Source organism: Channa argus, chromosome 1 (assembly GCF_033026475.1).
Source record: "Channa argus isolate prfri chromosome 1, Channa argus male v1.0, whole genome shotgun sequence".
In the NCBI taxonomy this organism is placed as follows: Eukaryota; Metazoa; Chordata; class Actinopteri; order Anabantiformes; family Channidae; genus Channa; species Channa argus.
In genome coordinates, this window is record NC_090197.1 from 25,395,804 (window position 1) to 25,422,439 (window position 26,636).

A 26,636-nucleotide genomic window follows, 5' to 3' on the forward strand; every position below is an offset into this window, starting at 1 on the left:
GTCTGTGGACGACTGCTTTACCAACTGAGCTACAGCCGCTCCCTAATATAGATAGGATATACTAGTTATACTAAAACAAGGATTTCATATCTCAGGAAAGGCAATTCGATAAAAATGCGTTTTCAGACGAGACTTAAAAGATGACACAGAGTCAGAGAGCCTGATTCACTCAGGCAGGTCATTCAACAGTTTTGGAGCCATGATGGAAAATTCTCTATTCCCTTGGTTTTTAACTGGTGATAATGACAAAGATACCAGCAGACCACCGGACACACATTGTCAACAGAGCATCCAATTGTCAAATATCAGAATTAAATACAGGCCAACATGCGATATTTAAATGTTCAATAATTGTAATTATTACAAGGCTGGCACAATAAATTGATTAATTGTAACTAACCTGTTAACAGATAATTAAAAGTAAAATTACTGAATTTGGGGAAAATGTGAAAGGTGGTGGATGAATGGTTATGAAATGGTAAAAAGTGACAGATAAATTGTTAAAGTTGTTAATAAAATGTAATGAGTACTTTCATACTGAAATGTAATTATTATTATTTAAAAGGAAATCCTCTTTGAAATGTTCAACTGTTTTCATGCAAACTTCACAAAGAAAGTCCCCTGCAACTGAGCAAAAAAAACCCTAAAATTACAGATTGTATTACAATTGTAGATCTTTACGTTATTTTTCAGTTTTTCAAAGTTGTATTAAAACTCAGTGAAATTACAGATGTTTCCTGTAAATTAACAAACCAACTTTTATTTTAAATATTATGCCAATAATTCCAAATCATTTAATTCCCATTTTTGTACAGAAAATGTACTGTACTATTTAAACAATATGTTGCGCGATTTCTTAGAATACAGTCTAATTTATGTTAAAGTTAAATAATTATGTGTAATTAAATATGTATGCCATTAAATAAACATTTATCACCATACAATCAAGTTAAGATTTTATTTGTAATTTTAATTAAAATATGTTATATTCTACCGTAATGTATAAATTAATATTTATGTACTTTTAAATTTGGGATGTGAATTTTTCAATTGTAAGGTCACCTTGACATCAATCCAGCCGTTCTTTTTTAGGCTTATATATATAAAGTATGTCATAAGGATCCATATGCATTTTGCTGCCAGCATGTTTTGGAGTTGTGGTGGCTGTTGGAGATTGTAGTTTATTGATTGGTCCATCTCCACTGCTGCTCCATCGTGAAACAAATGCTATTGGCTGTCTCACCGTGTTGATTTGAGCATGATTGGTTACTTTGGCTATCATCCAGGACACTGGTCAATGACAGCTTCACGCGCCTCTCGGTAAAGTTCAAAAATACGTATACGTTTAAAGTAGGAGCATTCTCGCTCCTACTCCTGCCTGCCAAGTTATTATTTGGAGCAAATCTGAGTTGTGGGATATCAACGAAATACAAATACCTGGAATGTGATCAGAGGAAGTTAAGTAAAGCCACTGTTTACTGAGATGAGAAGACAGAGCAGCCCTGTGAAAATGTAAAAAGCTACCCCAGAGAGTAATTGCCATTAATAGTTTTACCATCAGATAAGGGACATATGGACCCTGCAGAAGGTAAATACGTCTGTGTGAGACGTATTGAGATGAGATAAAGTGAGATGCTAACTTCAATTAGCGCGCTAGCGCGATACTAATATTAGCACATAGTTTAGTGTTACAGTTGGTTGCTAGCCTGTGTTTATGCTAACATTAGCTTAAGTTGCAGCTGCCAGTCATTAGATCATTTTTTTTAATGGTTAGTACCCACTTCCGACAGTGAGCTTCCCAGTGTTCTCACTGGCTAAATACTGTAATTTAAATAGGATAAGATAGAATAATGCAAGATGTGTTATTGCAACTTATTTGTTAGACTTTGGTCCAAGTTCCAACTTGGTAAGAAAAGAGGGACTTAATGGAAGACACTACAAAACCTTATAGAGGCTAAACTCAAATTTCCTTAATGACCCAAAGTGAGTGATTAAAGTGAGACAGTTTTTAGACCTTGATGATTCTGGGGAAACAACACTAGTAATCCTGTGGGACACATTTTTTTGTAGAAATAAAGCTGCTATGGGCCCTTTTAACAGCATGTAAGTGCAGCCACTGGTTGTAAGTTTGATCTCATCAGAACATTTGGAACAATTAAACAAACATTTCTGAAACCACAACTTATACAGATAGAAAAACATCCATTACCCTATACGCTGACATTATATGATTTGGTTATGTTTGATGCATTTTTTCTCTGTATGATTAAAATAGCACATATGCAAACTCCCGTGTGTGATTTGTGGAATGGGCATTGGAAAGAAATACTTAAAAGTATTAGCTCTATAGTTTGGAGATGTGTTTCCAAAGCTCTTAAGTAAAAGTAGATTTTAATGGCACATTTAACATGAATAAATATAGTATTATCGGATTATAATTATTAATGCATTAAAGTGTTCTCCACTTCATTTTGCTGCTGGTAACCATGGAGCTTATATCATCGACCTTATGCACTGTGTCAAATCTAATTATTATAATTTGAATAATGGGGTAACACAGTGGTGGAGTGGTTAGCACTGCTGCCTCACAGCTACAATCTACCTGCCAGCCGTGGCCTTTCTATGTGTGGTTTGTGTGTTCTCCCCATGCTACTCTGGTTTTCTCCCACAGTCCAAAAACATGCATGTTAGATTAATTGGTGAATCTAAATTGCTTTTAAGTGTGAATGTGTGTGTAAGTCTGTCTGGCCCTGTGATAAACCGGCTACCGGTTCAGGGTGTTAATTTGGTTAAGTTTATAACTTTTCAACATGAATGAATATAAATATAGTTCATGTGACACCAGCTTGCATAGACTTTAATAATAATTTATTGTGAACAATATGACAAAACAAATCTATGATATTAAATGTGTACTTTGTACACAGAAACATATTTAGACAATAGGTTACAATTAAACATATGTGTTGAGAAACATTTATTAAGTGTCAAAGGAATGTTAGGTTAAGTTAACAATCTATTGTTACTTACCATTACTGTCTATCTTCATATAAGATAATGTCTTTAACGATCCAATTGCGTTTTATACTGGAAGCTGACGCCGGAAGTCATGTTGTGCTTGATAACTGCGGGCTTCACACAGCGAACCCCTCCCTTCCTTCACATTCACTCCTGTGCGGTGTTTTACACTGAAAGGTAAAGATGCAAATGCCCAGTGTGACCTGTGCACCAGTGAGCGGCTCCTCCAGCAGGCAGGCTGTCCTCTCAGCCTGTCTCAACTCCTTCTGAGGACATGGACACTTTGGCAGCAATCCACGCCTCCGACTGCAGGTGAGGAGACTTGTGTCGCCTGTTGCTCCTGTGCCTGTCACTGCTGGATGACAGCACGCTGTGCTGTCTGTCCTCTGCTGTAGACGCTATCTTCATTTATGTTTGCAGGCAGGAATCATTATCTGTTCGTAGTCATAGATCTTGGATGACCGTGAACGTGTGCTGGGCTTTTGTCGTTGTGGCTTTTCAGGCAATTAGACAACATGAAGCTTTGATGTGGTGTCGGCAGTTCAGGTAGGCTGATGCGTGATGTTTTCATAGGGAAGATCCCACCAGGCGCCTATAGAAAAATGACATTTGATGTTTCATTGGGAATTACCGGAATGTCATCACATGCCATATATAAACACATGTGTATATCTAGTGAATAAAAGCCGCTCATTTATTCGGCATGCACAGAAACCATAATCAGTTCTTTGTTTCTCGCAAGATTCCAGCTTTATCCCTGATTCTCCTGCAGTTTAACGCGATTTTTGCTGTATAACATGCGCCGCGGAGAAGGGGGGAGAAACGATGATAAAAGTTAAAATGTTGACGAAGGACCTGCAGTGAGGGGTGTGCATTTAGTGCCGAATTACAATGTCACACCTGTAGATTCAGAATGTGCATAATATTATACAATTTGTCTAATTATTGTTTGCCAGTAATGACGGATTTAAAAAATTACGTGATGATTCCGTTGAGTTTTGCGTGACGTTCTTCTCTATGTGGTGAGTGACTGGTGAGACACCGTTAGCTTTATTAGACTGGAAATTGCGTCTCTTGAGGAGCTGATTGTCAAAGCTGCTATTGCATGTCCACGTCTTAGGAACTGTTATGTCAGGTTTGAGAGCAGCTTGGCATGGATCAAACGCATGCGGCAATTAATTAGTTGCGTTAAAAGCAGGGATGCTTTCCACATGTGAGAGAACAGCTGGATCCTCCAGGGATTCTCCGTGCAGCCATGCAAAATGTTATTAATGGTCAGAGGGAGTTGTGTTGATTCATATGTTGCTGTTCCATACAGCCAAGGCGGCAACCAGACAGACGAGGTAACACACACTCTCTCTCTCTCTCACTCACACACACACATACCACCCGACAGTTATGGTGTCCTGTCTGATTTCATTATCATTTTTAATTCTTTAACATTTGTATTCGGAGCCAAACATGGTTTTCAGTGATTTTAGAAAAGGCTCCTTATAAAGCCTGGTGCTTTACTGTGGTGTGAGGCCGTTGTTGGAAGAACAGAAGAACCAATTCTGAGAGCTTCAATTAAAATTCAGTCAGTGCTGTTGCTTGTGTGCGGCTGAACACCCCCAAAACAAAAACAAAAAAAAAACAAAAAAACATGGAAGTTATTTATTTTTAATAGAGTTCTTACCAAATAGTTTATAGTACAATTATTGTATTTTTCCATTAAGCTCTAACTAATTTATAATTCAACTGTTCATTTATGTTTGCTTATGAGCTGGGGCGATATGGGAAAAAAGAGTCCATATGGATAATAATCATCCCATTATCAACTCATTATTCTGGACTTAAAGATGCTGACAGACCCTTCTGTAAGGGAGAAAGGGAGTTTGTTACTGTTGCTGATCTAACATCTGTCATGATCTGTAGGGATGTTGTTTTTTCTTGTTTTGGAGTTTTTCTTTCTTTTCTTGTAGGCCAGCACGGAACTTAGCATCTCCCTGGTTCCCTTGACAACAAGCCAATGGAATTTTTCCATTGACATTTGAATTATTGCAAAAATTAAGCTCTGGGGCAAACAGATGTCTAAATTGACTTACACGTTTTGTTCAATGAGATCATCTTTACAGATTCTTTTTCACTTTAGTCACTTATCAGTGGTCATTTTAAAAGAGATTTTGATGATTAACAAAATGCAAAAATGGGGTTTTGACTGATGATTTTTGTAAACTGAAAAGCTATTGGTAAAAACCCATAAAAGATGAGGAACCCAGAAGTTCTGAAATGCTAACTGATTTCTGAGTTTTCTATGGCATGCATTGGTGGTGTTTCTGTTTGAGGTTGAGGAAAAATTCAATGTGTGTCCAGCCTTTGTTGGTCAGGTTTGGGGCACAACTTGAATCCTGGATGTTTGACTAACATCTGATGTGTTGCAAAGCCATTTCTGAATGAAGGAGAAAACTCCTTTAGAATTAACTTTTCGTCAAACTCTTCCAAGGCAGGAGCCTGGCCTTCACCACATTTGTTCTGCTTGTAGGATCGTGTGAGATTATTGGCATTTATCCAAACACGTGATCATGAAATCACAATCACAATATTACAGAAAACAGTAAAAACTATTTCTATGACAGGTTCCTAGTCCAAAGTCATGCCTTTTGATATTTTGTCAAAAAAACACCCAAGAATATTTGATTTAATTATATTCAAAACAATAAAAAACATTTAACATTACAATTAAGTAGGTTGTTGATTTCCAAAAATCATGATTGACAAAAACAACAGCAAAAAATGAACCAAATAGCCAAATTATTCTTTAAATCAGAAGATTTGTGGCTGATCTTCTCAGTGAGCTCCTGACTAATGTTACTAGAGCCTCATATATCTAAAGTTCAACCAAACAGCTGCCAGACAACAATTTTATGATCATTAACTACCATAGTGCAACCCACTTTCACACTGCTCACACTGATCCTGAACATATGAGTAAAATCTTCCAAGAAAAAGATTTATTTTTATCCAAAAGATCTGCCAGTTTTGTGACTAAAGCTTTTATATTTAGACTCTGACTGCACTTGGTTAAGGTTAGGAAAGATTGTGGTCTGGCGAAGAAGGTAAGAAATGAACAATTACTGTATTTTAAAGACAAAATCTTTATCAAATGTAACAATTTTGAGTCTAAATATACCAAAATGGGTCTGTAAAATTGTACCCATTTGTAATTTTTGAAACATTGAATATGCAACCTCTCAGATGGCCTACAAATTCCTTTCAAATTCCTAAAATAAAGCATTATTTTCTGTTGCATTGTAAATCAGCATAACTGATTCTTCATTCCACTTTTTTTCTTTCTCTTATAAAATATGTTGTGGTCTCCTGTAAAAAAAAAAAAAAGAAGAAGCAACAGCTCTGTTCCTTTTTTGTTTCTTTTGGACAGCCAAGTTTGTATGCTAAAAACAGTATTGCATACAGTACAAAAGATATATAACAGAGCATATTGAGTGACTAAATTAAAATTAAGTACGATTATGTGCAGCAACAGATTTGACCTTTTACCCACTCTAATTAAATTCCTCAATATCGTTCCAATGTCTTCATACCTACCTTAATACAGGCCCACTGGTGTTACACATATCACATGATAATTTAGCATGTTAGATTATAGACAGAATGAAAACCCTTCCTCTTATAGGCTGTGGCCTTTTACGATTCAACCTGTAACAACATTGAAGCAGCATTTCTGCAAGGTTTTTGAGGTCCTGGATCATATTGGATTGTCTCACTGGCACACGAAACAGCACTTGCTCTCTAATGCAGCCCCTGGCTTTGTTTTAATGTCTGTGTTAATGCAACAATACAACATGGTTTCTTTGATTGGAAGCACAGATCTAGTAATTGCAGGTAATTTACACTCACCCTCCACTTTATTAGGTACACCTCTTTAACTACTAATAATGCAACTATCAGCCATTCACATGGCAGCAACTCAATGCATTTAAACATGTAAACACGTTCAAGAAGATCTGCTGAAGTTCTAAACCACCAATCACAATGGGGAAGAAAGGTGATTCAAGAGACTTGGTTGTTGATGCCAGATGGGCTGGTCTGAGTATATCAAAAACTGCTTATCTACTGGGATTTTCAGACACAATCATCTCTAGGATTCACAGGGAATGGTCAGAAAAAGAGAAAATATCCAGTGAGCAGCAGTTCTCTCACTGAAAATGCCTGGTTAATGTCAGAGTGCACAGGAGAACAGCCAGACTGGTTTGAGCTAATAAAAAGACAACAGTAATTCAAATAATCAGTTGTTACAGCCAAAGTGCAGTGCATCTCTGAACACACAACGTGTGGGAACTTGAAGCAGATGGTCTACAGCAGCAGAAGACCACACTGAGTGTTAGTTCAGTTCTGGTCTTCACCATGTTTGCCAGCAAGCAGCTTATCTTGTGTCTTCTGTTTGGTGCTGCACAGTTAAATGTATTTGATCACAGATTTTCCTTGGAAATGGCTGCCTGCTGTAGGTGGTTGATGTGAGCAGTGAGAGGGAACCACAATAGAGAAGATGTTTTGTAGAAAACTGAAAAAGTGCCAAACATGTTGAAAGCATAAGCTTTCAAAAAGTTATAGTTATTTTCTGTCTGTCTTGAAAAAGCGATATTAAGAATGAGCTGGTAGGTGGTAATACAGTCTGTGCTGTAATGAGTTAATGAGTTAAGTTTTAAGAGCTTGTGCCATCTTATTTGAACAGGTCATCAAAGTCACACCTTTATGTCATGATACTGGGATTTCTGACTTTGATACAATATCTTTAAAAGTATCAATACTCTGTATTGATACTATCAACCTATTTTTAAAAGGTTGATAGAGGGCTGAAACTATTAGACTTTTATCAAAAGATGGATATAACATATAAACACAAACCTGGTTCATACACAGATACTCAGCTACCACGCGATTCAGTTTCTTACCTTCATTGAATTTGCATCATACTTTCTTTTAGGGGTGTGAAAAAAATATTGGTGCATTTGTGTATTGTGAAGTTTTGTGATAATGCATCAATATTCAACAACAGTGTATGCATTTTTAATTAATTGAACATGTACATGAAAAGATTAGTGCCAGACAGTGACTTTTTTGTAGTGTGTTCAAACTATTGTGACTAAATAGACATTTAGATTTGCTAATCTGACTGCATATTTCCATTGATTTTATGCATATGGTGTTATTTATGTATTACAGTATATCACATTGCTTACAGTATCACAATATATTGCAATAAATGGAATTGTAAATTGTACTGGGATACATGTCGTGTTGCAAGCTAATTGCCAATACACAGCAAGAAAGCTGGTACCGGTGTATCAATGCCACAGAACATGAGTTTTAAAACTTTTCAAATGTGAAATGGATTTTAAATAAATGAGTTCCATGCCCTATGCTGTAGTCTGACATACACCTCCCCATGGTGTAACTGCACATTAAGATGATGCAGACTGCAGCGACTGAGATTGGTCCACTTGGTGGTGTTAAATTTCCATCCATCCATTCATTCATACATTCATTGATTCATCCATTCATTATCTGAAATGCTTATCCTGTTCAGGGTTGCAGTGTGATGCAGCCATAAGGGAGCTATGACTTTTACAAAAGCAGTTTTTTAGTCTTGCTCTTGATTGTGTCTTTTCAGAGTATGTAAAAAAGATACTGATACTTTAAATTAAGCATAAATTTACCCAAAATTTTAAACCATATATTTAGCTGAACACTTTTGTGACCAGATATGTCTCCATTTTCTTGAATATGGCCATATTGTATACTGCTACCAACAACCTAAAATTATTTCTGTAAGATCTAAATTCAAGTTTGAGGCAGAGTGAGTCTAGTGTTGACATCTCTTGCTAGCTTTCGTAATTACTCAGCAGCATTGTTCTGTCTCTGTCAGTGGGACATTTAATTCCTATTCCCACACCAACCTTGAATCATTAGGTGCTTTCATTGACTGCTACATGATCAATGAATAGTAGTGGGAGGTTATATAATCCTGGCCAAGAATACTTGAAACACTTGGAAAAAGATTGAAAAGAAAGAGTTGCTTGAGAGCCTCTGACCTGTGATGACATACTCTAGCTCATTTGCACATGCTGCCAAAAAATCTGTATAGAAACACAAATTTCTCCCCAGAGTTTCAGGGTATTCAAAGGGAATACCCTGTCAAGCCTCCTATGTTACAGGCTTAACCAAAGGGAGGATTTCAAATGCTGTCAAATGCTTGGCTTGCTATTTAGAATTAGTGATCAGAGAATTAGTTTTAGCTTGTCAAGCCTTTACATTAGATGAGATGTGGTGATGGTGTAGTTATGAAAGTTATACGCAATTGTGCCACATGGGCAGGAGAAGGACAGAACAGACCATTCATTTTCAAATCAAGCAGGACCTCTTAGTCCACTCTTAGTCTGTGAGTCAATCCCCTTAGTTTTTGTGGTGTGCCACACTGTTGACTTTTCAAGCCGTTTTGACACGTGACATTGCCAGCAGTCTGAGCACTCTGATTGGCTGTTCAGCTTAGTGAAATGAGAAGAGACCACAGTATTAACAATGCCAGTGCAATTTGTAACTTGTTATTAGACATATCCTTGATTAGAAGCAGTTCTAAACCATCTGTGGTGATTGGCTTGGTGTAAAAATCCTAAGCTGACACTGCTTTGTTTGCAGCTTGCATAGCCACATGTGTGGCCAAGAGAGATTGGCCTATTAGTTAATAATATTAAATACATAATTATACTTTTATGTTCAGATTGAGCCAACTTCTTCTAGGCATTCTGGTTCTTACACATGTGCTTCACCATACATTGCGAAATCCTGACATGTGAAGTCTGACATAACTGTCAGTTTTTAGGATTGACTGTTAATATTGCATTTATTTTTCTCCCAGTAACATAATATATCATTTCAAGACTCTAATATTGTAAGAAGACTATCTTGAATGTGTTTCTTTTGGTTCTAGTTTGGGTAGTACATGTACCTAAATTCCATTAAACTCACCTTTGAATTCTCTAAATTACAATATCTCTCTACTTCTAGCTGGACCTTCAGTTCATATCTTGTTGCTCAAACTATAGAGTTTGTAATCACAGTCAACATGCTTTTCCAGAGCTCCTCCAGATGACATCATCTGAACTCCTAATGATGAAAAACTCATTTTTCGTTTTTCAGCTAGAAGCAGAGACAAATATTAATATAGGAAAGTCAGAGGGGAGTTTAAAAGCATTAATATACATTTACATCCTAAACTAAAGCCATAGAGAGTACCTTGATAATTAGTGAAGTTGCCCTTTAAAAAAAAGAATTGCATCATTCCTTTATGTTAATTTACAAAAACAACTATCATCTTTTTTGTACTTAATGAACACTTTCATTAAACATTCAAATTATTATTAATTTTATTAACCTCAAAACATGCAGCAACATTCCTGCACGACATTCAGAATGTATGTGGATATTTGTGGCAGCAGGACATTGGATGTATGACTGAGTACAACTAAACTATAGTGCGTGTGTCAGGAGCATGTCACCTAGTGCACCAGTGTGGCTCATTGATGTATTTTTAATGATTCAAGCCCAACATTCAACGATCATATTCTGAGACAAGGCTGTTGGTTAGGCAGGCTGAAATAAGACTTCACACATATGATATGTTTATGTCATCTGAGGGGCCCTTCAAGTTAATAGCCCCAAATCCCATTTGACAGCAAAGCATAGTCAGGGTGGCTGCCATGCAAGCACGGCAGTCGTCAGTCATCCCTTTTATCCAGGCTGAAATGTCTAAGCAACTATTGGATGGACTACCATGAAATACTGCAAAGACGCTCATGCTGCAGTTGATTCCTTGACTTACTGTTTAGCACCACCAGCTGATCCAAGTTTGACTCTTATTCCATATATTGACGTCTGCAACCAGCATTACTGTAGAGACTGTAATGTGGTGTACACTGTATATAAAGAAAATGCAATTATTTGCAAATCATTTAAAACAAACTTATAGATTATTGTTTAAGAAGAGGTGATGCAACACGGTGGTAAACACCCTCTCATCCCAACATCAAAAGTGATGCTGGTATCAAGTTCAAAATGACGTTGTCTATCTGCATTTCACAATTTAAAAAATGATTTCACATGATTTGCAAATTATTGCCTCTTCTTTTTTATACAGTTTCGCAGCTGCTCTGGACTTGGTGAATTGGGTTCATGTTCAATTCATGTTTCACAGAATATGTACACTCTAAGAAAAAATGCCCCAGATCTGCTCAATAAAATTAAAGCAAAAGATTACAAACAATATTATTAATTAACTATAACTATGTTTGGAATTAAGTAAATAATAAGTAAATATGATTTAAGATTTAATTTGAGTAGATTTAACACAAAGTAATTTACATTTAAAGAAAAAACACTGAGAAATATATAAGTTAGCAAAAAGTACTAAATAAATAAACAAAGTAACTAGTTTAATTGATAACCAAACTTTCCATTTTCAAGGGATATTTGGGACCCAAAGTCAGTTCTTCATTTGACATATAAAACTTAACTCTGCACCAGTTTTTCTGCTGGATGCCCTTCCTGGCGCAACCCTCCCGGGCTCAGGACCGGCCCCTGGTGGCTCGTTGGGGCCACACCTGGTGTTGAGATTCGAACACGCGGCCTTCTGGATCCCAACCCAATGCTCTACCACTGATCCACCAGGCACCTTTAGTTACATTTTTACCAGCGCTGGTACAAAAACCAAATCAAAGCCTGTCTACAGTCTTTAAGTTCTCAAGTGTACAGGGGTAGGGACTGAATTTACCACCAGACAAGAGTGAGTAGATTTTATTCCCAACATTTATATTTATTTTTTACTACAAACTCATAGAAACAATTATATTTTAATATTTTTTACTCAAATAGTTATGTAAAATCTACATGACCACAGAACCACTTCCTGCAGTGTAGAAATGACTTCTCTACTACAGCAATGAGGGCAACATAATTTGAGTGAGTGAGTGTGTGAGTTGTAGCTTGTAGGAAATGTCTCAGCAACTACTGCTTGGGATCAAATTTTGACCATTGAGATGGCCACATTGAGTCCTTCACAGCAGGATTAGCAAATGGCGCTTCTTCCTCCTCAATAAGCTTCCAGTTTAGATATTTAGGGTTTTTTATGTTCAGCCCCTATATATTCCAAACCAGAAGTGCTTCAAACAACAGTACTTGCTAAAGATTTCATGAAGAAACAAAATATGACGTGTGGTATTAGGCTAAAACATTGCAGTGAACATATGAAAAGAATAAGTTGGGGTTTTGTCTGTAACAACAGGTTGTAGTGCTGCTGTTTTTATTCTGTCTTAAAATAACTGTGACATTAGTGTGAGGTGGACGTGATAAAACATTTTCCTTCATTGTCCTAAATCATTATTTTTATTCTAAACAAATTCCAAATATTAAGGACATGAATGCTGTGGAAATATGCGGCCTAAAAACTGTGCCAATGAACATGCGGACGACCCTGAACTCACAGGATAAGCCGAAAGGACAAAAAAATAAATAAATAAATGTTGTGGAAATACTGCAAAAAGAAAAGAATGAAAGAGAACAAATTTCCCCACCTAGGAATAAAAACCCAATAGTGTCCTCAGAAAATAGATCCTGTTAAGAGAAGCATAATGAGCTTTCCTATTTTCACATCCAGCTGTTACAGGAAAGCATTGGGATTCTTTTAGAGAACTGCGAATACCCATGTGACAGAGCAGGTCACAAAACATGCAGCGGGGGCTGAAGTTGACTTCAAAGCAATGCAGAGCAGAGGGGAGTTATTTGGATAGCTTGATCACTATCACAGAGTTAATGTGTCAGATACATTTTTAATCAATATTTAATCAGAATTTGAGTATATTTGCTACTGGCTGTCATTTTATATTAAAGAGAAAAGATTGGTATTGGGGCCAAAACAATTGGATCAGGACACCCCTCCTTTATATATAGTTAAAAATATCAAGTGCAAGAACTTTTAAATGGTCTGTACTTATACAGTGTTTTTCTACGGTGGGGGAATAAAGTAAATTTAGTCATATGGTTAGATGATTAGCAAACAATCAACCAAGTCACAGGGTGTATCATGTTTAGAGGACTGCTTAAGATCACCGTAGGCACTTTGTTGTTACGAGGCCCAAAACAATGTAGCAGATAGTGGGTCCTGGGATCACAAGATCTACAAGAAGGTGCAATAAAAGGGTTTTATTGCTTCGCAACTGACATCTTCCGATAACCTAGAAAGGGACAAGAATGATGACTGTCAACTGCGTGCACCTGGTTTCGTCATTCATGTTTTGTGAGGGTGGTTCCTCTCTTAGGTTTGAGTATAAATAAAAGTGGTTTGAGAGATACAAGTCAGAAGAAGACACCAACATCCATGTGTTCTTCTCCATGATGGCATGTATTAAACTGAGATGGTTCATCACACTGAGTTCTGTCTACAATTCTTCCAAGAGGGAAAAATTCTATGACATTACCTATTGGTATTCAAAGCGCTTTACACTGCTTCTCATTCAAACACACACACACCCACACACACACCAATGGGCCAACACTAACTGGGAGCAACTAAGTTAGGGTTCAATGTCTTGCTCAAGGATACTTTGAGGTGATTGGGGATTGAACCAACCAACCACCAATTGTGGGATTGGTGGATGGTCACTCTACCTCCTGTGCCACAGTTGCCCCTAGTCATTTTGTTTTCCTATGTTGATGTTCTGCAGATGCTTTTCCTGTCTATTTTGTACATGTATGTACTCCCATCACATGTCAATGCACTTTCTGTGGATTCCCAACATTTTCTCACATTATTATACTTAGAGATTGGCATTAATTGTGATGATTGAGGTTAGGCTAAGGGGCTAAAGAATGCATTATATCAAAAAAAAAAACAAAAAAAAGTGGTGTTAAAGGAACTGTAAATAACATTGGTCTACTTTTACCCTTTCCTCTGTTTTTATAGGTATGTGACGTTCAATTTGTCTGAGGTGAAGAGTGCAGATTCAGAGTTTTAAATTTAAGACAGTTGTGTGATTACTTCATTACGGGCGGCTATAGCTCATTTGGTAAAGGCAGTTGCTTACGGACCACAGGGTGATTGTCGCTGTGGCGACCCCGAACTCACGGGATAAGCCGAAAGGAGAGTAGTGTGTGATTACTTCATTGATTGTGTAAGCTTGGACAATATACAACAATATACAATATAAAAGTATATCCATGAAATTTGTGTTTAATTACCTTGGTTGCTGTTGTTCAGAGGCATATCACAATGAAATAATAGTGCTAGGTTGATTCTATTCTTGTAATTTTCCCTATTGTTTGCTGTTTTTTCTGTCTGTCGGGACATTAACATAAAGCAACAAGCAATTCAAATGTAGTATAAAACCTGTAGTATAAGAATTGGTTTCCCTTTTGAAATTGGAACGTGGATGTGAAACCCATTTGGGGTAAAATGGTAATTTCAATAAATTGACATAAAGATGGCATCAATGCTAAACATTATACTAATGATACTAATCGACTCAAGGGACAATACCCACTGCTTTGCTATGTGAAGAAAAAGATAATGTATGTTTGTAAATAGCAGGGGGTGTAACGATTCAGCCCACTCAATATTCTGTAATAAAACAGTACTGGACTTACAGTTCAATACACTAACGATACAGTTAACAATATTTTAGCAATATTCTATATATTCTTAGGTGTATATAACTTAATGAAGAATAAGTTCAAACATGGGTTTAATGGTTTGTTTCCTTTTTATGTAGATTTCAGACTTTATTATCAAGAATTCATCTTAAATTCTGCTTTTTTTAAAAAGAAATGTATGTACATTTGTTTACCATATAACAATGATGATGGGTATAAATGTATGAACTCTAGTTGAAGAATATTAACAAACTACAATTAAGTTTGTTGCCAGACTACAAATTCATGTTTGAATGTTGTCACAGGACATTATTGGTCTGCGTAGCTCAGGACACTTACATGTTTTTCATGCAGCCCTTGAACCCTTTAACAGTTAAATTCAAACTGCAAACTGCCCCACTGGCATCACTGTGGTAACATTCCTTTATGATTAAAATTTTACCATGTTTATTGTCACATTTTTGAATCGTAAAAAATCGTGCCATGGTGCATTGTTACACCCGTATAAATAGACTTTTAGAAGCCTTTTGGTACCTAAGGGTTTATTCTAAAGTTAGCTTGTGTCCAACTGTTTGCAGAGTTTTATAAAAGGTTATACTGACAAGCAGAACAACAAAAACAAGTGACACATTAGGATAAATGTAAGTTATAGACATCATCTAACGTCAGTGGTTCACCCTGTCTCTCTCTTTGAAAATTTTTCAGGCTTCAACGCAGCATGGTCACTTCAGTTCACACTCCAGTATCTCCAGTCGGCACACAGTGAGGACCAGTTGCAAGAATGCAATGTGTGTAAGGGACCAGTGGTGCTGTTGTGGCCCCAGGCGGGATGCTGCTGGTGGCTGGTCAGTATGACTCTGCTGGACTTGTGGCTGTCACGCTCCATCCCCATGTGCCTGCTCCTTCAGAGCCTTGTCCTTATGGCCCTGTGCTTCCCCTCGGCCAGCATGTGTCCAAAGGGCTGCATCTGCCAACGTGATCCCCACCTCCATGGCCTCAACGTTACCTGCAGTCAGTCCCGCCTCAAAGAGATCCCCCCTACCCTCCCAGTCGACACCGTTCTGCTCAGATTGGACCACAACCAGATAGGAGCTGTGCCTGATCAAGCCTTCCATGGACTTAGAGTTTTGAGGGAGCTCAACCTTTCGTACAATGCAGTGGAGACTTTAGGGGAAGGGGCCTTTAGTGGCATAGAGGGAACTTTACAGGTGCTGGACCTCTCCCACAACCGCATCACTAGCGTACACAGGGATGCCTTTGCACGGCTCAAGGCCCGCGTCATTGTGGATGATAACCCCTGGCATTGTGACTGTGCCCTCCAGCAGGCTATCAGTGGAATGGCGCACAACCACGAAGCCGCTGCCCGGGTTCTCTGCCGCAGCTCTGAGCTTAATGACCAGGAGGGAAGACCTTTCTTGGCCGTGAACACTGACCTATGTAATCTTGCCAAAAGGACAACAGACTACGCTATGCTAGTGACTATGTTCGGTTGGTTTGCCATGGTCATTTCATATGTGGTGTATTATGTTCGTCAAAACCAGGAGGATGCCCGACGCCACCTGGAGTACCTCAAGTCTCTTCCCAGCAAGCCCAAGAAACCTGATGAGGCTGATGACATTAGCACTGTTGTCTGACAACAGTGTCAAAATGATTGTGTCCACCATAAACCTGACAAACACCAAAATGTCTACTTAAAAGGACTCACGTTCATAGTGTTTACTATTTAAAACTTTTTGGTGATCTAACACTGCTGAGAAGTCTTTGTATTTCGGAAATGTTGTTTGATGACCTTACCAGGGTTTGTCCTTGACTGGTCTGAGACAAGATGAGAAGGGAGGCCACAGAATTGAATAGTCGAATACCAACATTGTTTTTCTATAAAATACCTTCTAAAGTTTTGAAAATTTGAATCTCAGGTTTAAATATGGACATTGAAATTATATATTTGTAAAAAGTAACACCCTATACTCCCATTTCCCAAAGCAAAACCAATTGCATGTTTCATGACCTCTGAATTTAAATGAAAATGTCTATTAGATATATACTGAGACAAAATTTATGATTGGTATGGGGGCCAATCCAGGTACATTTTAACTCTGTACTCACACCGGGCAATTTATACCATACTTTAACCCCCTGATTCTGGTTCATTTGACTAGTAATTTCTCTGATCTGTGGTCAGGCACGGTCCAATGTACCATATGCTAACTGGCTTTTAAAGGTGGGCTCGGGCACGCTTAATAAAAATTAAAGTCACATTCTGTGCCCAAGCATGCTCGGGCAAGAGATGTTATAGTGTAATGTAAGTGCAGGCCAGTGGGAGAGGGCAATGGGGGGGACAATCATGCTCAGGCATGGAACAAGGCAATCTTTCCCAGTGGGAGTAAGACCTTAAAAGATTATTGACTATTCCTATACTGCCACATTTGTCAAGCTGGACTCTTCACTTCTCTCTCTTCTCTCATTTGGAGTGCCCCTCCCTTCCCTGCTTATTAACCTGCTCTGTGTGTAGAGCAGGGGTGGTGAGCTGCTCACACACACACACACACACACACACACACACACACACACACACACACACACACACACACACACACACACACACACACACACACACACACACACACACACACACACACACACACACACACACACACACACAGAGCAGAGCAGAAAGGAGGTAGTATTTTACTTGAATGCACATTAACCATACATGCAACAAAAGCTGCCATTAATAGTCACAATACAGGCAAATAATAAATCACCTGTTGTTCAGAGCACAAAGTTTTACAAATCTGCAATTTTCACTGCTTCGTGGTCAGCTTGCGGAACTGAAGTCGGCCATGTAAGGTTATGATTCATACAAAGGTCATTTTGCAAATTATTGTAGAAAAAATGAAACACTAACACCAATTTTACGTAGTGGTTGATTCCAATTAACTATGTATATAAAAATTAGTTAAGTTAAATTCTTGCAGTGTTTGAGCTGACCAACCACTTCTCTTCACCTGTGTGGGTGCGTACAGGCAACACTGAAGCAGTAAACTTTGAATGGTAATAGTTAGGTAAAGCCTCCTCCGGTATTGACTCCGAATAGGACCAAAAACTTGATTTCTAGTATCTACAAATTGACAGCTCCAAACAGAAATTTGACGCTGCTCTGGAAACGGATTTGATCTATATATTGTGTTATAATTCAGACCACTGAAGCCTTGGATATGAGGTATGCAGAGACTCATATCTCCCTTCTTCCATTGAGCTTTCATGATATGATACAGTACAATCATAAGACACTCTTAAGACACTAATATTTCACTGCATTTTGTAAACTATATTACATTGTTTCTACAGAGAATAATGAGACCTGTGGTTGTCCATTTCTGACAGGAAAATAAATTAATGAAAGGCTAAGAATAGTGAAAAAAATCATTTGTTAAAAACTGACTTCTTAGGTGAAAGTTGTGAGATAATAAATCAAGATTTGCTTTACTAGGTTAGAATTATAAGATGTTGTGTTTCAAAGTATGACATATACTGTCAATAGTATGTGGTACAAAGTTTAAGATTCTTATTTATTTAGTTAAAATCTTAATGTCAAATTTTAGATTAAAAGGCTTTTTACTACTACTTTAACTCTAAATGGTATGTAGCTTTTCACTGCTCTGACACCAAAATCCACATTCAACAGTTACATGTATGTGTAGGCACACAAAAAACACATTAGGAATTCACATGTCCCAGTACATGATATTACACTTAATATACACAGCAGATTATATCCGGCACAGTTACCATGGCTGAAATGAGCACATCTTAAATTACAGAAGAGTCATTCGATTTTTTTTTGTAATGGTTCTACATCTGTTTTTATGCAACCAAATAATGCAACCAAATCCTCCAATAGGAGTCTTACTTGTTTGCTAATTCATGTGAATTAATGTTTGGAAGTACGTAATGTTGCATTTTTATTTTGTCTGTTTTCCTTTATCAAGCATTTTTCAAAGTTTGGAAAAAAAAATTGATAAAAGCAGCAATATATTAGCATCAAACTCACAATTGTCCAAAACTGGATTGATGTTGAACAAACTAACAATGTTTCCTGAAAAAATACATTTATATTGTACATTCCTAAATTTGCAATAGCAATAGGAACGTCGTGCAGCCTGGGTTATAGTTTTTGTCAATGTGGAAAGAAAAGAAATCTGTTGTGAAAATGACAAAACAAGTTGGTAACCCCAGTTTCCAGTGTCCTGTCCTGTATTTTGTATCCCCACAGTCTGTGTGCTAAGTTACGTACCAATCAGTTGGCAGTCAACATAATAAACGCAGGTTTTTCGTTCAAAACATTGATGGCATAATTTCATACATGAAGTATAATACAGTAATTTTTCAAACATGAGAGTTGCTTCTCACACAAGTTTATACATCTTCCTATATATTTCTGAATTTGGGACCAAACTGATGTATCTTCTGGTTCGTTCAGTATTTCATACATGTGTATCCAAACCTTTGCCAGCATAGCAAAACAGCTAACTGGACTAAATTGTATAAGATTTCTATCCATAGTTGGTTTTAAAGGTTAATTCTGGCAGGACACTTTGGTTGGAGATTGGTTAACTGACTCTTCATATTGTGGGCTATAAAATAATTAGCGTTTTAGAAAGGTGCCCCACCGGGAAACTTAGAATGAGTGAGACACCCTGTTCCTGACCATGGAAATAGTGGTTTGATAAAATTGTAACTTAGTGGTTAAAAATTTTAACAGCTTTTGATTATTATTTGACTATATGGACTGTAGTACTTTATGCAGTAGAAATTAGTGCACGATGACCAGAATGAAAACTGATAAGTTAACAGTGGCCACCAGAAGTATTTTAGTGCGACTCCCTTTCATGGCTTGGCTAACCAAAGTCTTCAAAAGTGTTAACCTTTGACCAAACTTGTTACTACAAGGTCTTTGCTGGTTCCCCCTAAGGACAAAACCTCCCGGGTTTGACATCCTGTGCAAAAGCGGTGGTAAAACAAAAACGACCCTCAGAAAGAACAAATGAGATCAAATTGTGAAGGCTGGATGGGAGGATTGAATTTAAACAAAGCTGTTGTCATTTCACGCCAGTGACTTTCCACAAGTTTGCCTGATTGCTTGATTCTTTTACAGATTTCTCCAACAACAGTAATCTCGTAATCAGAACATCACGTCTGAGATCAATTGTGTAGTTTTGTACACACTCATACTTACCATCAGGACATTAATCAGGAAAAAGAAATGTTTTGCAACAGTAGCATTGAGATTTTGAGTCTTGTAGTATGGATATACTCTGAGCAGATGTTGATGTGGGATTATTATGTAAAAGAAGGTACAGTCTTATATGGTGTTCTGGAACCTAACGTTTCTACTTACAGTTTACCAATGTCTTTGTCCAGGGGGTTTCTGTGTTGTAGTGTACATTACTTTTCTGAGTATGTGCTGTCTAAGTTAGTTCCTGTTGTATTTCTTTCTGTTGTTGTTAGAGTCACTGTCTGTAGCGTCCCTTTCTACAGTATCTGCAGTGATCAGAGGTAAGAATAAGACTAAATGTCAGTTTCCGTGGACTTGTGTGTCTTGTCTGTGTTTTGTGGTTACTCAAGTTCTTCAGATTGAAAGCTGCCCATTGTCACCATTTCCCACAACACTACTCAATTCCTTTCTTACCAGGCCCTTTTAAATGGAGGACAGATTTTTCAAATGCAGGAATACGATCATCTCAGTCTTGACAAAACCATGCAAATGTCCCTATTCAAAGTCAAGCTGCCAATGCACGCATCATTTCTCTTTAATAACACTGTGTGCAGTAATGTCCCAGGCAATGACTGAAGAGAAAATTTATGCTGTGATTTCCTCAAATGACTTTGCTCCCATCATAGTCACTGGTGCCGGCTAAAATATAACCAATCCAAGGCAGATGAAAGTCAAGGCTGCTAACAGAAAGCTACAGGAAATTAGGTTTTCATTAAAACAGGTAATACTACCTATGTCCAATAATAATTACCATGACTGGTGACACTGTGTGTAGGTGGCATCATGCGAAACTTCCTTTCAATTTATGTCCTGTGTTTTTCACAAAATTTGTACAAAAACGGTTGTTAAAATGATGTCTTAGGGGTTATGCAACGAGAGTATGTAGGGGTAAAACATTAGGATCGTGTGTAAATAGGAACTTTGATGTTGTGTGAAATACTTGAAATCCCTTTAATTAGATATTCTTGAATGTGCTACACCCCTTAGCCTTGTGTTTTAGAGGCAACCTCATACTCCTCATGACAGGATCAGGATCATCTATATGCATGTACGTACTATGTAATGAAGCACAGTGTAGCCAAGGACCTGAGAGTATTTCTAAGTGCCTGAACTTCTCTCACCATATTATTTTTTATTAGTTTCATCTTTCTCTCTCTACCTTTGGTCTGGTTTATTCTGAACACTTTCAGCTTTGGACATTCGCTGCTTAGTGGTTTTTTATTTTGCATGTTAGAAAGAAGAAACCGAATCCACCATATTAATGTAACAAGCTCTTAAACTGAACTCTACCATATCATAATTGTCTGTGCACTAACAACAGTGAGTGTGACAGACTAATTCACAGTTCAGAATAAAAAAATGTTAGCACTGACTATCATAGTTGTGTTGTAATGGCATGACATAAAGAATATGAAATAAAGCGAATACGAATTGGTTTATGGTATATTTGATCTGTTGTTTTTAAAAAAATGCTTTGGGTAGAATAATCTAATGACAGTGGGTGTCTACATATGCGTTTTTCCACTACCAGGTACAGCCTTTTTTTTCATGCAGTTTTAGGATAAGACTCTCTCGTTCTCAAATAGAGGTTCACCCAAAATTAACAATAAAGCCTTATCTAAAGAAAGATGTGTGTTGAATAATTAGCCCCTGCCACAGGATATCCAAAAGCTCTTCTATACTTCCTAATAAACCATACAGTACATTCTGAAGCTACCTCAGTTGTGTTCAGAATCTTGAGTAAGTGTGTCAACCCTGAATGAGACTTTAGCTGTGATCAGTTATAGGTTCACAATGTGTGAAAAAGCACAGCTCTTCCCATTCATTTCTATGGAGGAAATGAATCACAGGGGGCTACAGCAAGACAACAAAGCATAAAAAAAAATGAATTAAATGAGGTTAAAGTTATTGTGCAGCACATTGTGATGCTATCAGGTGAGACACTGCATTGATTGATAAGGTGATGACATGGTCAGAAAGAGGACAGCCATGGGAAGAGGTTTTATTTTTTATTTATTTAAATAGTACAACCTTGCCATGAAAGAATTTATGTGCACTCAGCCGTGTACAAGTCTGAAAGGTTGGAATTTATTGTGCCTATAGTAGCAGCATGGTTAACCAAAGCACAAATGTGTTTACTTTCTTAGGCCTTAGATCACGGTTAAACTGGCTGTAACAGCACACTAGTCTTGTTCTTTAATGTACAAGCACATCTCACACTAGAGTCAAACCCTGGTCTCTTGTGGAAAAGTCCTGTTTCTTGTGAGTTTTTTCAATGCATATACTGAATCATTGCTTTAGGTGTCGATCACCAACACAGTTTTTCTGCAGTCTGAAATGTGAATTCAGGCGGTCTTCTGTATGTTATACTTTGTGCTGGCTAGATATTAACAACAAATGTTTATAGTTCATAGTGTACCTACAGCCCACTGGGAAAAAAACATTCACGTCACTATTGTAATTATTAACATTTTCTTTCCATCTGATATTAAGTGGCGACCTTTTCCTTAATATAGGAGTATTGGGATCAGGGCTGAAGTGTCTGAATCTTTGACCTGCAGCTGCATCAAAATACCCAAGACAGAAGATGTATGGAGCCATAATTTCTGCCAAAACTTGTGTGTCATTTAGGTTATGAATTAAATATTCACTAGGTCTATTATCTTATTCACATTTTCCTTTATCAAAACAACAACTTTACCACATAATGATAGGATTTGATATTTGGACCTAAGGATGCAGTACACAAATATACGGATTAATGAAGGCTTAATTGATAAATAAGGAAGTGGAGAGTGGGTAAGGGGAAGTAGCCAGGACATAAATATGGTCCAGGATGAATGTAGCCAGAGTCAGTTGGGGGGAAATGTGGAAAATGCTCAATAAGATAAGCGCTTACTCACGGGAAGGAGTGGTAGACAGGAGAAAAGGCCAGGTGCTATCCTCTGCTGGATGAGGTGGGTAACTAGGTCCGGAACCTGGTGGATGTTCAACTCGTACTTCTGGAGGAACAGTATAAACAGAGGTTAGTAGTACTGTACAAGCATCCTGAAAAAAAACATTCCAAGATTCTGTTTACAGTTCTGATAACAGGTAAAGTTTCAAATCCAAGTTTCCAATCCAACATAAATATCCTCCACATCCATTGTTTCGATTCAGTCCTCCAATTATCATCCAGATCCAGGATCCAAGAAGCACAATCCAATGACAATATAAAAAAGGGGACTTACGACACAGACAGAGAAGCAGATTTCCAGATAGAGTAGAGTAAGCTGTCCATTCAGGCAGCAGAGGGATCAGGCAGGTCAGTCAGGCAAGCAGGGAGGGAAGACTCACATGCAGGCAAATTACCAGAAAGAACAATCAGGCAGGCAGGGAAAAAAAAACACCTCACATAAACACAAACTGGTGGCTGGAAGGCTCACCGACAGAGTACAGAGAAGCAAACTGACAGAGTGTTGACAGAGATGGGTAAAAATAGGCAGGTAAACAGGTAAACATAATCAGGATTGATGATGGTGGCTGGAGAAGAGTTTGGGAACAGGAAGTGAACCAGAGGGATTACAACATAAACGCAGCGGACAGGAAGTGAATTTACTGGTTGTGACACATAAGTCAAGTGTGCGTTTATTTATGTTCACAAAAGCAGGAGAATAGAACCCCCCTATTAAGAGGCATGTTCATAGCTGATGCTCACTTATCTGAGTGACACTGACAAATCATATAATTTTTTACCAACAGCTGCTATTAATAACTTTAAATGGCAACAAACTTCAAAAAGTTAATGAAATGGATTAGATTAATGATTTCTATTGTGTTTGGACTCTCAATTACTTTAGCCTGTTTGATTAATGACTTTATTTTTTTATTCATCAATCAAAACCTGCATGTTAGCATGTTGTTACAATAGATCATTATAATCAACAGACATTTTTGAGCCCCTGTATAACTCCCCTGTATAACTCATACAGGCCATAAAACTACTACTAATTTTGTAATAATTAGTATTTTTTCTTTTTTCAGAATCAGATACAGAATTAAAAAGAATGACTGTAGAATGATTTAGCCCTGTTACAAAGACCGTGCTTCAGTATGAAGTAAAATAAAAATGAAAATGCTCTAAAAAATTAACGTCATTGAATTATTTAAATTGAACAAAAGATAGGAGTTTGCAGGTGCTGTGACTGTAGGAAGGTGACCTTCACGGATACAGTAATGACCCAAATTGCAAATTCTGCTCATCTGAGTCATGTGGGGTCTTGACTCTGTGTGCCAGTATGTTTAATCCTCCAGTGGATCCTTAAGAAGTTGAGCATACACTGTAGGAGCTGTGTGATCTCCCACTTTCTGGGTTGCATATTGTATCTAAACTAATCGTTGTGTCTGTTCAAGTTAGGTCCAGTTGTCTTTGTGTTCTCAGTTTGGGTCTCTCTTTTTTAAAAATGAATTTATTTACCTAAGGCAGTGCCTTAGGTCAAATAGACCCACGGGAACCTGATGTGCATAAATTCATCCTTTGTCCATACTGTCCTTTGGCCCTCTAATTTCATCAGAAATGAAGCCCACAAACTTTATTCAAGGCAAGAGAAGGGCTTGCTCTCAGGAGATGGAATACAGATTGTACTGTGCTTGTAGTCTTTGATTATATTTCTTTACAAGTTCCTCATGTTCTTCCAGGTGTCCAGCCAATGTCCACTGTATGCTCTTGGTTGTGCACCAGTGAGGATGAACAGTTATATGTGACACGCTAAATTTCTAGCCAACTAACTTTTGTTTAGTTTAATAATGTTTTATGTCATCTTTTATTTTTGTTTGATCAGTTGTTGTCACAGTAGCTAGTATCATGCCAGTGTTCTTGCATGAAGTCTAATGTAGTAGCACTGAAGGAAGGTTGCTTTTGCAAGGCTCTTAAGTTCGAATATTAACAATAACTGACCAGAATCAAGGATTATACTTTTTAACTGCACTCCAGAAGGATTTTTTTATTTGAAATCCCAGCAGTAACTTTAAATTGTAACTGTCAGTGAGCATTTTCTGCTTTATCTTCAGGCCAAACCAAATTTAAACATTGAAAGCTTAGTGTAAATGTAAGAAATTAAATTGAATGAAAATTTAAAATAGTAATTTGACAAGCTCATATCACCTTTCAAATAAAAAAATATTTTATTATGCACATTTTTGATGCTCCTTTTTCAGCTTCAATGTCTTCGTATTGCCTTCCTCTGCACTGTGGGCATCTGTATATATATATATATATATATATATATACATATATATATACATATATATATATACATATATATACATATATATGTATATATATGTGTGTATATATATATATATATATATATATATATATATATATATATATATATATATATATATATATATATATATATATATATATATATATATATATATATATATATATATATATATATATATATATATATATATACACACATATATATATATATCAGAGTTTTGCACAGCTGCTGAGGGGAGCCCATGTGTGTTCACACAATGTTTAAAGGGTCACAGTATTTATGTATATATGAAAGTAGCTTTAGCTGACCTTTCCTAAAGACAGTTGTTGTCATGTATTAGGCTGGTTTACATCTTATCTATCTGAGAGACTCCAATTTGTCACAGTATTTATGTATATATGAAAGTAGCTCTAGCTGACCTTTCCTAAAGACAGTTGTTGTCATGTATTAGGCTGGTTTACATCTTATCTATCTGAGAGACTCCAATTTGTTCGTGTTAATGATGAATCTTCCACTCACACAAAGGTTAGTTATATATGTGTGTGTCTCCTTTAGGCAACATTACTAGAAAACACTGCATGAATTTCCATTGCTATGGTAATGACACACCAGGTATATCTACCTATGGAACCAGATGGAAAATCAATTAATTAAACTACAAGACATAAAGGCCTGGATGTACCACAATTTCCTACTTCTAAACTCAGACAAAACTGAGATCATAGTATTTGGGCCTAAAAATCTGCTGTCCAACCATATCATTACTTTAGATGGCATAACTCTGGCCTCCATGCGGTAGTCTGCAAGGAACCTCAGAGTTATTATTGACCAGGATTTGTCCTTTACCCGTTCCAATGCAGGCCAACTTGTGGTTTTCCAGATTTTCCGAAAGGAGGCAGAGCCTTTAGCTATCAAGCTCCTCTCCTTTGGGACCAGCTCCCAGTTCTGATTTGGGAAGCAGACACCCTCTCTACTTTTAAGTTTAGGCTTAAAACCTTCCTCTTTGGTAAAGCTTGTAGTTAGTTATAGTCATGCTGCTATAGGCTTAGACTGCTGGAGGACCCACCCCCCGATGCACCGGGCTCCTTTCCTCCTCTTGTCCCTCTCTCCTCTCCTCTCACCTTATGTTTATTCATTACCACCGCATAACATTAACTCTGTCTGTTTTCTCCTGTAGTTGTCTTTCTCCTTCTGTCTCCCTCTCTCTGTCCCTTTCTGGAGGTGTCCCCGGCTTTAGAGCTGTGTATTTTCCAGTGTGCAGCTACCCGTCCTACCAACCTGCCCAATGTTTTGTTGTTTCTTTTTGTTGCTCTTTTTTTTCTCTCTTCGCTTACCACTCACCCCAACCGGTCAAGGCAGATGGCCGCCCACCC

At 37.5% G+C, this 26,636-nt stretch overlaps 1 protein-coding gene across 3 annotated transcripts; it reads left to right on the forward strand.

Moving 5' to 3' along the window:
• Positions 1-3,135: 3,135 nt before the first annotated feature.
• Positions 3,136-21,431, forward strand: lrrc3b (leucine rich repeat containing 3B). Of its 3 annotated transcripts, XM_067509125.1 has the most exons (3): positions 3,366-3,564; positions 4,337-4,361; positions 15,424-21,431. In XM_067509125.1, exon 3 carries the CDS (start codon positions 15,570-15,572, stop codon positions 16,350-16,352), a length of 783 nt encoding a protein of 260 aa, XP_067365226.1. In that variant the 5' UTR covers positions 3,366-3,564; positions 4,337-4,361; positions 15,424-15,569; the 3' UTR covers positions 16,353-21,431. The 3 variants fall into 3 exon arrangements, with proteins under 3 accessions (XP_067365209.1, XP_067365226.1, XP_067365217.1); XM_067509108.1 differs by lacking the exons at positions 3,366-3,564; positions 4,337-4,361 and adding an exon at positions 3,136-3,330; XM_067509116.1 differs by lacking the exon at positions 4,337-4,361.
• The last annotated feature ends 5,205 nt before the right edge of the window (positions 21,432-26,636 follow it).